Below are 12506 nucleotides of genomic sequence, written 5' to 3' on the forward strand. Positions count from 1 at the left end.
GCAAAATGTGCAGTAAACTGCACTGAACCTTTGTCAAGGGAACTCTAAGCTTGCACCCTCTCAGTCAATCCCAGTATGCCCCCTCAAAGTTTAAACTTGAAACCTTTGTCTGGCAAACAAAGTCACACTGATCTGTCACTGAAAAACTTGCATCTCCTATGTTATCCAAGTAGCACAGACTTGGCTACCTACACAGAAATCCCATTTTTCCCCCAATCCAAAATATCCCCAGAAGTTGTATCAGCACTGAGACCTTCCCATTCAGCTAGAAAGTCAAATCTCCCCCCAAAAATCTAAGCACAAGCCTTGAAAACCAAAAAGCTCTGAGGCCGTTTTGAACCACAGAAGCTTGCTTTTCTCCTAAATAGCATGTGCAGTTGCTTATAATCATTGTTTTGGGCAGAGATTCATATGACACCAAGCTTGACACTACCACTCAAAGCACTAATATAGAGCTGATCTTGTTCAGCATTTTCAACTCCAAGCACCTGCTGAACTACATTTTGTACCCAAGATATAATAGTCTGAGAACAACACGACAGTGAAAAATCTCCATCAGAGCAGAAAATTTTGGGAAAACACCACCACCACCAAAAAAACCCACCCTAAAAAAACTCCTTTGACCTTGTATCTTCAAGATAAATGTAGTCTTAATGTCAACTAATTGCCAGTTTATTGATATTCAGTTAATGAAGGCAAGAAGTTATCTATTAAATTTTAATCTAGCAAAAAGATGAACTCTGTATTTATATGGCATTCAAATGTGAAAGCAGAAGTCTTGTTTTTAAACTCACCAATGTAAAGAATTGAAAAAATAAGGAGGACTTAAGGTTGACAGGACAACAGATAGGGCTTTGGGTAGTTATGACATGGCTAAGATACTTAGTCATGATTTGGATGAAGTAGAAAACACATGGAGATGGACTACTGGACAACGAGAAAAAATTGCCGGAAAATGTAACTTTTTTTGTTAGCAAACTATTTCAGACTAAAAAAATCTAGTTTGCTAACCCTATGGTCAAAACTAGTTAGTACAAGCAGAAATAGAGACACAGACAGAATCAAGAGTTCATAAAAAATAACTCCCCCCTCTCCCCAGTTATGCAAACACTGTATAGAAGTGTGTGTTTTGTGGCCAAAGAATACAAGACAGGGCAATAACTAGTTGAGCAAGTAAAGATCCCTCTTTGCCAAAGTAGTCCAGCCCCAGGAAGGGTATAATTAAAAACACGCTATTAAAAATACTGTCACAGCAAGCACTAAGTTGTTGATGGCCACATAAGCAAGGATCTGGGCATAGCTCTCATAACAATTTAATCAACACTGCAGACCAATAATTAATATTTCCGCACAAAAGTCATGCCTGAGCATTAGTATTCTCAAATAGAGAAGAACATTTTTTATCTTAAGCCATGTGATGCAAAACTTTTTAAGGCTTTATTTGTGGGAGGCAAGCTTAAACTGCTCCTGACCGTAAAACGCAGACTCTCAGTGTGGGCCCCCCCCCCCCCAATACTGGACAGACAACCCTGTGCACATATACTCACACACACAAACATCACCTTTTTCAGATCACTGGTGTGCAATAGTAGATAGCTCAGCAATTGGGTGGCCTGTGCTTTGAGCCACATCTCCCCCCTCCCTCAGCTTGCTGGAAGTCCGTAAGTCCTGACACAGCCTCACAGACTCCAGACGCTACTTTGGACGCTGCTGGGATTAGCGTGCTGGCTAAATGAAGCCAGTCTCAGCCAAACCTATTACTAGTTCAAGCACTGGCCTTTCAAATAAGCATTTGCTCACATCCCAGCAGTTTTGGTGTGCTGCTTGTGCAAACATCTTGCGCTCCATAGTAAAACCAGTTACTGAAATGTATCTAGCCAACTTGAAGGAGTGCACTTGATATGGAGGACAAAGTTTGTTGAGGAAAAGTCCAGTGGAAAATTTATAAAGGAAACAGAATGTAGAGAAATGAAAATGTGAATTGCCTGCTTTATATGAACAACAGTCTAAAAGCTGCTAATACCTGGCTATTTACTGAATAGCTACTTAGTTTGAAAAACTGAAGGTAAAAATACAAGACCTACAAAAATATGTTCAGAATTAAAGTCACACAAACTCAAGTTAGAAGCTTTTCAGCTTTTCCACACAAAAACAAGTGCAAAAGACAGTAATGGAAGGTTTATGAGGAATACATTTGCCAAAAAAATAAAATTAATCTGCTTTTTTCCCCCCTTCGAACTTCTATAGTGCACTTAAGCAAATGGGCTGTGAAGAGAAATGAGAGCTGTGAGATGGTTGGATTATGACCAAACATGTCACAGAATCTTATACTTAAATCAAATTTGTTGTTTCTCTGGCACAAGATATGAACTGTCTGAGGGAGTGTATAGAAAATACCCTTGCAGCTGGCAAAGTGCAGAGCCAGTGAGGTGTGCAGCAAGAATGGTCTTACGCCCTTTTATTTACTGTTTTCATTAATGACCTGGAAGTAACATATGAGACCTTGTAAGACAGTAACATGAGAGAAACATATGGTAGATTTGCCATCTAGTCTAAACAGAGAAATAAGCAGAAAGTGGAGATCAGAGGCTGGGCAGATAGCACAGAATGAGGTTCATGCTGGGGCTAAGCAGCTAAATCCAGAGGAGATATACTTAACTGAGGGATAAATCTAGACTAGTATGATGGTAAAAGAGTGCTGCTAGGTGAAGCACTCAGTAGCTGGACACCATCTTTGTACCATAATGTGAAATCAAGAAAAAAAGACATTTTTCCTATGCAGAGGTACGACTTCCAGGCCCAGAGATATGTTATTTTCCCATGGACTCAAGTCTTAAACATATGTGGAATAACTGATTTCATTTGACACACTATGTTTCAAAAAAAAAAAAAAGGGGGGGGACAATTTAGAGGCCATTTGGAAAAAAAAAAATCAGGAGCAAGTACTAGGGGACTTACAGGATTGACCAAAAAAACCCAAAAACAAAAGCCTAAAGGAGTTAAGTATTTGTGTCTTAGTAAGTCACAATTAATTATATGAACATAATTATGCAGACATACATACCAAGGGGTAGGGGGGAATCTATTCAGTAGCAAAGGCAGGTAAACTGGAAGGAAGCAAATTAACTTCAAATAGAATACAGAAAGCAAAGATCAGTTAAACAGCCCTGATTGTGAAATATAGTATGCCTTAAGCAGGGCAAGTGACACTGCTTAGCCCCTCCAAGAACCAGTGAAGAAGTGCAACTATCTTCACAAGGAAATAGGTATCTTTTATGGCTAGAATTTTAAATCCTCATATGGTAGATATTCTCAAGCGCTACTGGATCTGGCCTAAATCAGAAGGAGATGACACAGCAATGTTGGAAGTGCGGAGATGCTCCTTTCCCTCTGGGCCATCCAATTCCCCAACCTGCTATGAGGACAGCAGGCTGAGAAGCACCAATTTAAAACTGAAATGTGAACCCAGAGTCTTGCTACCCAGTGTCAGTGCCTTTTACAACCCAGTATCAGACTCTGCTTTGTGTCCTGTCCTTGTGTCCTGTTGTGAAACTTCTGTCCAACTCTGTACCAGATGTGTCTGCATGTCACCAATATTGGGACAAAACTTACATGTATCATCTGGAAAATGCTGTTTCAGTGTAACAGGAAAACTCACTCTAGGCTAAACTAAAGGATCCCATTGATGTGATGCTGTCTATCATCAAATCTGCCACAATGGCCTGGGATTTGTGTCATGGTAGCTATAGGCACACATGAGATTTTTAGCCCTGTATAGTCAAATATGTGATGTTCTTATCTTCTTAATGAGAAATAGTGTATCATATATTTCCTAGTCTCAAATGCTTCTCCAAGCCACCATGGATCCTTTTCAATGTCCTCCATCAGACTATCTCATTGAGACCCACCCCGTCTTCCTAGGATCCTCATTTCTCAGACGCAGCTCCCCTGGAACCAGTCCCACAGAAATAAAACACTTCCACCAGCGAGGATGGCAAGACCACATTCTGTTTAATAACAACTCCATAAAGGACTGTACATGCTATTTTGAGCTACCTCCCCTCCTTTACTGTGGTTGCTGCCACACACAGGCATGGGGGTGTATAGCGCCATATAGTTTCCTAAGTCTATATGTAGTGTGTGTACATGTATGTATGTGGTTGTACATGTATGTCTTTATATATATCTTTGTAGAAGTGTTATCTCATAAGTCACATTATCAAAACATGCGAAGTATATCCAACAAAAATTTTCAGGCAAACATGTTTTGGAGCTGGAAGACCAAAGGCAAATCAGACTCATTTTACTTATTAAGGGCTAGTGTGGGACAAGGTAAGGATGAAAGCTTTCAATAGTGGGTCCTTTCCCTTTGTGTTTTACTTCTATTCAGTACCTTCCCCTCAAACATCAATGCACCTCTGTAAACACTAGCTTGAAAGAATACATATAATCACCATGCAGCCTCCCCCCTACAGCAAATGTGTACAGGCTTGGGGGAAGCTCTTTAAAATTGCTTTGCAGCAACCTCCGTTGTCCCATATGTTTATGCTAAAGCAGTTTCAGATACTGAGAATACAACATTTGAAGACCCAAGCCTTTGGTTACTTTTAAACATGCTTCAGGAATCCATTCCACATGCCACCCCTGAGACTCCCATCCACCACCCTTGTACCTCCCAAATCCTCAGTCTGTACGCTCCCATATCTGAAAAGAGCTGAAAAGAGATCCTGCTCCCTGTAAAATTACTTTTGAGTCCCAATTTTATAGTGTAGGGATTCCCAGAGACCTCCAATCATGCAAAACATCCACAAATCAGACAAGAAAAATTGAAGCCAAACAAGAATATATACCTGCAAAAGAGCTTTTGGCTTGCTACATTGCTCACACATGCATTATCTGAAAAGAAGGGAAGTCCACCTGTACTTGCCTCATGGGAACGTGGCAGAACACTGGAAGAGGGTTCTTAACCTTTTGACCTCCAACTCATGACTGGATTTCCATGCCCAATGAAAATGAATCCAGAAGGCCAGTGAATGTGGACTAGATGCCTTTATCTTATTAGAAGCAAATCTTGGTGCACGATCTTGTCTCCATAATGGAGAAAAGTCTTTTTAGATGATTTTGTCTTGCATGGACATTTGATCCCTTATGGGAAAGCAAAAACAAGACTAGGTTTCAGAGGGCATTTAAAATGTCCCCAGTCAAAGGAGATGAGGAAGATCCTCAGTAGCAGTCTTTCCACAGAACACTGCAGCCCCTCTCTTCCTAGAAGACAGCAGCTACTACTCATCAGTAGGTAAGTCCTGCCCATGGCAGAGGTGTTGGAACTAGATGATCTTTAAGGTCCCTTCCAACCCAAACCATTCTATGATTCTACAGTATCTGCACTGAGAACATTCTTGAACAAGTCTTTACAGTTTTAGTAAACATACTCTTTCTCAGAGAGTCACAGCCTGACTAAATTTTTCCTCCTCCAACAATGCGTATCTTCACTGGAAAAATATATCACATATTTATTTTCTTTTGTGCGGACCAACACTGACAATCATAGAGCTTCTCTTGATTTCCAGGGAAAAGATAACACTTTGTTCTGCCTATGCTGGGGAAAAATGTCAGTGCAAGGATGTAAATAGACCCTAATGTTCTAAGCACAGGTCTTCCATGTCCATTTGTTAACATAATAACCATGTGTCTTCATCCCAACCCCAATCAATTCATGAAGCTGGCTGTGATGCTGAGAGAGCATAGTGTCCCCAACAGCCTTGCCCAGGCTCCACAGCATGTTCTGAGACAAAGTGAGACATTGATCTGGTCCAGCTGTTCTCTTCTGCTCCTGTGCAGGTTCACCACTATTTAGCCTGGGAAAAGCCTATGACACAAAAGAGGCACCTGATGTTGACTTTACAGCTTGCATTTGTATTTGAGACTGTGCTTTAATGATTGTAGGCTGTCCTACACGCACATTGAGTTCTAATAGGCACTACTTTACTCACGTTTTCCCTGTTTATTTTTCCTTTCCCTGAGCCATGGCATAGAAATCTTTCCCTGTCAGATTGCTACAGGGGAGGAGAATCAAAGATGAAATTGTTACTCATTTATATTTTTCTAGATGTAAGGACACCAGCCCTTACAGATAATCTCTATATTGGAGTGGAAGGTTTTGGTTTTTTCTTTCCTTTCTTTTCCTTTTTCTTTTGGAAAAAATTAAACAGTTTGTTTAAGGGAAATGACACATTAGAGTTCTCTGAACAAGGAACGTGGGAAATTCCATCTGGGAGAAATTTGAAAGAAGAGCTTAGACTAGGCCAGCATTGATCTGCTCTCTACAGCATTTAGAGATGGAATTATTTTAGTTTGTTTCTCCTTCTAGGCAATTACCAATACAACGGTTAAGGCAAACTGAGCTAAATTTAGATATTTTGGGTTTCCAGTGAGAACAGAACTCACATTAATTTCATCTGGACAATAACTAAGTTCTTATTTGGTGCATTTCTTATATGATTACCCCAAAGAATTAAGCATATTGTGCAGTTTTTCAAAGATGATGAAAAAGAAGCCAGTGGGTGCCTAAATTCAGGGAGGTCTCTTTCCTATCCCTCTGTCTTACAGAAAGAAGTATGGCTTGGACTAAGGACTACCATAAGCTGCACCAATCCTGGAGCTACAGCTTGTGTAGCAATTCTGTACCTGAGCCCATTCTGCCTGGAGTCTGCCACGAAGCTTCCTATCTGTGTTGTGTGAAGAGCCATTCTGGATTTCACAGTAGATTGCAACTGGCTTAAAGACAGGGATAAACCTCACCTCCAACAGCTGTGCTTCACTCCTGCGCAAGGCTCTGCCTCTTGCAATTACAGGAGAAGACTTACCAGTATCTTAGCTGCCATGGAGTGCAATCGCTGAGTGCATGAGATTTGTGCATGTTAAATTTATTAATTCCATGAGTATATCAAGTTACTCATCTCCTCCTGCCTGATTGCAAGGGTTTATCTCAAAGGAGCCTGTGGAAGTGGAGGAAATAGTGAGGGAAATAACAGGGCATTAAATAACAACAAAGACCAAGTCAGGTAAAAGCATACTAGAAATTCTAAAGGAAAACACTAGGGAAGGAAGGGGGAATATGTCCTCCCTGGTACCCCAGCTGGGTTTATTCTCAGACAGATATTTCACAGCCAGCTTAAGACAACTTAGGTTGCATCTGCAACCAAATAAATATTCTTCAGCATGACCATCTGCATGTTTCACCAGCCCTCAGTGATGCTTGCCTCACCAAGTGAAAAAATACAAGGGGCTGATCCCACTGAAACCCTTATTTTGATAGGGGACTGGGTTAGTTTTCAATGGGGCCAGTTCCTGAGCAGCCAAAGGAGTGTTAGCACTGGTGCTTCCTAGGCAGTACAAGTATACAGCTTCAGAAGGGAGAAGGCATGACAGCTCCTTTTAGCAGCTTAAACTCATAATGAAGATGACATTTCAAAGTGCACTTTCCCAGTTTCCCTAACCTGATATAAAGGCCAGCTGCTGAGAACAGTGCTCTCTCTCCCTCTGGTCACAGCTGCTCCCTCTTCACTTCTACAATAGGGTGAAAGTGCACTGGCTTGCTGTGGGGTCAGCTGCGCATCAGCATCTGCACAAGAACTGTGGGAGGTGAGCACAGCCAGGGCAGAGGGCTGCCTCCTTCACAGCAGCTCACCATTTGATTGGCTTAGAGGTACGGTTAAACTCTGTTCTCTGCTGCAAGCCTATCACGAAAGGTGATGTTAAAGTTTCTAAGGGAGAAGAACAAGTGGGTGACTTCTCAGCAGCTTCCCAGAAGAAGAAGATTTAGAGGCACAGAAACTGAAAGAAGCAGATTGACTTCTCCATCCCAGAGCCTGAGGTAATGGAGTTGAAGAGAACTCACAAGGCTTATAAAGAAAGCTTAAGATTTATATAAAGGAAAAACTTATGAAATAGTGTAACTGATCAGATATGAGCAATCATAGGAAAAGGAACAAGAAAGAATTTTCTTGCAGTGGAATCTGAGATCTTTTTCAATTAGTTGTGTTTAAGCCTTCCTTCATATTCAGCACAATATTTTCAACAAGTGCCTGTTCAAGACAAAGGCTTGGGGGGAAAGATGGGAATCTTCTACCTTTGCTGCTTTAAGCAAATCCAAATTTTTTATGTAGTGCAGTTCTGCTTTACAAAAGGTTTGTGTAAGTGAACAGCAGGGCTCAGTTTCTTAGTAACTGTAGATCATGGATACTGAGCTTACCTTTCCTTCTTATTTTCAGCCTCAGAAATTCAATTTGGGCTCTGAGTATTTGGCTGGACTCTCTCCAACTCATCCTTCCTCACCAGGATAAAGGATCTGCAGGCCAAATTTTGCTCACAGAGCACCTGTGCCTTCCATATGCTTGAATAGGTGTACCTATATAACCACTTTGCTGGGAAATGTACAGTAGGTTCCATGTCCCTCTCTCTGATATTGGATACGCAGAAGCAGTAGGCCTGTTACATAAGAAAAGGCCAGGTTATACAAACCGTTTTCCATTTTCAAAGAGATTCAAACTGCCTTTCCAGTTCAGCTCAGGAAGCTCACTCAGGTATCAAGTGTGGATGGGCAGACCTGCTCTCTCCAGTCAAACTCCTGGCAAAGGTAGATACTTTTCTCTTTTGGATTGTGGAGAGGTCATGGAAAATAGCCTTTTTCGTTTTCTTTCTTTTTTTTTTTTTTCCAGAAAAAGGCTGAAATTTTATTATTCACAGAAAGCCAAGACCTTTATGAAAAAATTTCATAGAATTCAGTAAGCTTCAAAGTTTTTATAGAGTGTAGTGTTCAAACCAGCCTGAATTCACAGAGAATGAGAGTCTATCTACAGGTTTCTAGAGATCAGGTTATGGAATTACACAGCAGGGTATTATTCTCTGTCCCATTCTACAGAGGTTAGAAAACTCTATAGATAGGTTTCTCTTCCTATCGAACTCCATAGAATTTTTCTATAAGGTCAATTATTTTTTTTTTCACATTTTTTCCAATGTAGATAATTCCCTGTTACTGCCTTGCATGGTGATAATGTACATCTTTTAGACATCAATCAGACATCTTAGTAAACGTACCACATGTCCACATTAAAAGAAAAAGAAGCCCTGGACAAGTTGACCCACTTGCCCCAATCCTGTAAACAACACAGAGGGATCATTAGAAGCTACTCTGAAAGTTACCGTAAACATCCAGATTGGTCCTGGAGAGGCACGTGGGAACAAAATGGTTTGGAGAAAAAAGCAACAAGCCACCCAAATCTTCTCTCACAAAGGAACATACCCGACCATTTTTGTTTCCCTGAAGGCTTTTTAAAAAAGAAATAAGAAAAGGTTAACACTTAGTCATTCGTCATCTGCTGAGGTGCTCTTAGCACTTGCCCCATCTCCCTGTTCTGGCTAGTGTGATTTCCTAGGCCCTCCTTCATGGCTAGACCCAAACCAATTCAGGACAATGAGCTAGCACTGGCCCTGCAAGAACTGTAGGAGATCATCTTCATCAAGACCTCCTGCCCAGGGGAGGTTAGCACCTGAATGTGTAAACATCTTTAAAGAGATACTGAAAGGTCATCATTCAGGAGAAGAGCTACCTCCTTAGAGAGATGTAAGCAAGCCCAAGCAGATGGGTAAAAAAAAGTGGTCACAAAAACTTTTATCTCTTACCTACACCAAAATACCAGTCTTACTTAAATATCCCAAAGGTCTTTCCTTTACAGGCGCAATGGATAGGGAAGACAGATCCGCTTGAAGTGGACTTGGCTGGAAAGACTTGGGCATTCATAGAGGAGGCCCTCTTCATGCAGCTGCCTGTGTAAGTGGGAGAAAGCTGTGTGGGGTAAAGTTCTACCTGAGAGTCCCATTCATACGTTTCATAATTCCTGGACATCATCTGCTTTGCTTGCCAGGAGCTGTCTGAACTCTGACACTTGATGATATTACTTCAGTCACATTCTATTCTCCTCAGACATTCTTCCCTGCAAATACGCTGGGACTAAGCCTGAATCAGGAAAGGAACATGTATCACTCTCCTGTCATCCAAAAAATACACCAAGCCTGAAGAGGAGGCAAAGAAGAGACAAATGTACCATGAATTAAACAGAGTAGATACGAGTCAGAGTAAGCGAGAAAGAGTTGCCCCCGGGACAGTATGGCAGTGTCCAGGCAAAATCCTTTCTCTAGCTCATCAGATCTAGAATCTGGTCTAAATCAACGCTTTGCTGATGCTTCCTTGCAAGAGGTATTGCAATTAAAACTCAGCACTTGGGTAATCTCTGCTGGTTCTGTTCAGTTCTCCAGGAAAATCGATAGCCTTGTACAAATTTTGCTTTTGCCCCTGTTTATTCTCTGGTGAGAGCTGGAAAGGAGACAGTTTGTTTAATTTCCTTCCAAAACCTCTCCCCCCAAAAGGTGGTCTGTAGAAACATGGCGAGGAATTGCAAGAGACCAAATTCCCCGTAGTCAATGAACCATATTTTTTTCACAAAAAAATATAGAACCCGTACAAATAGGGAAAACTCCTGAAATCAGCTTTCTCCACTCCTAAAAAAGAGATGGGAGGGAAAAACAAACAGACCAAGTACTGAGCATTATTTACATTGCTTAGGGTAGGAAAATAAGAGAAGAAAATAAATAGGAGGAGAAAACTTCCTCTCACCCCTTTTCCTCCAGCTACATTTGGAATTGCAGAAGGAGTGGCAGAAAAGGGAAAGGTGCAGTTATTTCTGTTAAGTGATGACTGGAGTACAGGCTTTTCCCACTATTAACTGCTTTGTTAGGAACACTTACCCAGCAATATAACACGGTTAAAAAAAAGCAAAAACTGAAAACTCCAATGTAAACTGGATATCTGTGATCTCATAGCTGTACACACTGTTCCTGGATCTGCTGCCTACTCTCTGGGTCTTCCCAGACTGCCAGCAAGGGAAAAGACAGAAGGATACAGCAGCAGCACCAAGATGGACATGTTCTCAAGCCCCCTGCAAAAGTCAGCTTTTTATGACTGTCTCTGTAGCTGAAAATGTCCTTTCCACTGGCATCCAGTGCCCAATGCCAAAAGGACACACCACTCCTGCCAGCTCCTGGGAAGGTAGAAATGTCAAAGAGAGAAACAAATAAATGAAAAATTAGAAAGAGACCAAAGCATGAATATCTGAGAGCAGGGTTAGATTTGTATCTGCATCCATTCTTCCATGCCACAGCAGAGCCATGCCCACAGAGCCACACCATCTGTACTGCAGCACAGCCCGTGCCCATGGAGTGCAGTTTGTATCCATCGAGCCTACAATTTCATATCAAGGTGCTATTGAGGATCTGGTTACACAGCAAATCTTTCATCTCAGTACCATCTGTATGAAATACAGCCTTATCCTCTGTATAAGCCACAATCACAATACTAGTGCAATCTATATTTCATATATATCTTCATTTTAAACCAGTTTATATTTATATATTCTATCAAAGGGGACCATGTCCACAGAGCAACATCCATTCTGTCAGGATGGATTCTAGCCACATAACCACTCCCTATACCAAGCCTGTCTCATCAACCACATCCCCAGTACCAGAAGAGTTTGTATCCACAGCCAAGACTGTATTAAAAAGATTTAGAAATGATTTACCAATCCAGATCTCTCCAAGCACCTCACATGTGTTGCCCAGAGCAATGAAAATCAAAAATACTAGTCCACGGCGGAGGGGAAGAAGAGGTCTTCGTGTGTCAATCACTTTGAGATTTTCCTCTCATTTAAAAAAATAATTAAACGTCAGGAATGGAAGGTGTGTCTGCTCGGAAGTATGGGGAGCTGGAGAGAAGAATCCCTGTAATTTCATTCCTTGCCACCCCTCTCTTTATTCAGCAGTGACGAGAACTTCACAGAAAGCATCAGTTGTTTGTTTCTCCCTCTTCCTCATCAAAGGACTGCACCCCAGAGGAGGTGACATCTGAGACTTTGCGGCTCAGTGCAGCATGTTCCATCTCCTCTCGAGGAGACAGTGATTCCAGGTCCCGGCACACTGCATCATCCTCCTCTGGAGAGGGCTTCTTGTTTAGGAGAGGAGCCTTCTCCAGCCGTGGGTTCCCTTCATCCTCAATGTGGTCCTCCATGTATGTGCTGGACTCAGCCCCACCCCCACCCTGAGCAGTCTGCAGGGGCCACACGTGGACCAGCCCCGTGCTCTGGATGAAGTTCTGCTCCTGCCGCTGTTGCTGCAGCTGTTGCTGCTGGAGAAGGCTGCTCTGAATTAAAATGCTTTCCTGAAGGTTTGTCTGGGACTCATCAAAATTCTGGCCTAAGTAGGAGCCAGTTGCTGGGGAAGCGATGAGGGACTGGTCACTGGTCTCCCAGGCATCAGATGAACCTAAACAATACATGCCCTGCGAGACGTAGGAATGAGGCCAGCTATCATACTGCGTCTGGGCCATATGCTCTGCAAGTAAAGGAGGGAAACAACACACAGTTAGACACTCTCTCTAGGCCAAGCTGGCT

General features: G+C 41.9%; 1 protein-coding gene across 4 annotated transcripts in view; it reads right to left on the reverse strand.

Moving 5' to 3' along the window:
* FAM131B (family with sequence similarity 131 member B) overlaps positions 1 to 12506 on the reverse strand; it is a 43145-nt gene continuing 30639 nt past the window's right edge. For 3 of the 4 annotated variants that reach the window (XM_054822079.1, XM_054822091.1, XM_054822102.1), the window contains one exon: positions 2 to 12447. In XM_054822079.1, coding sequence (XP_054678054.1) covers positions 11903 to 12447 — 545 coding nt within the window. In that variant the 3' untranslated portion in view covers positions 2 to 11902. Of the gene's footprint in view, positions 12448 to 12506 lie in introns of all 4 variants that reach the window. The other variant, XR_008576589.1, reaches the window with a different exon arrangement.

Source organism: Grus americana, chromosome 1 (assembly GCF_028858705.1).
Source record: "Grus americana isolate bGruAme1 chromosome 1, bGruAme1.mat, whole genome shotgun sequence".
Taxonomy (NCBI): Eukaryota; Metazoa; Chordata; class Aves; order Gruiformes; family Gruidae; genus Grus; species Grus americana.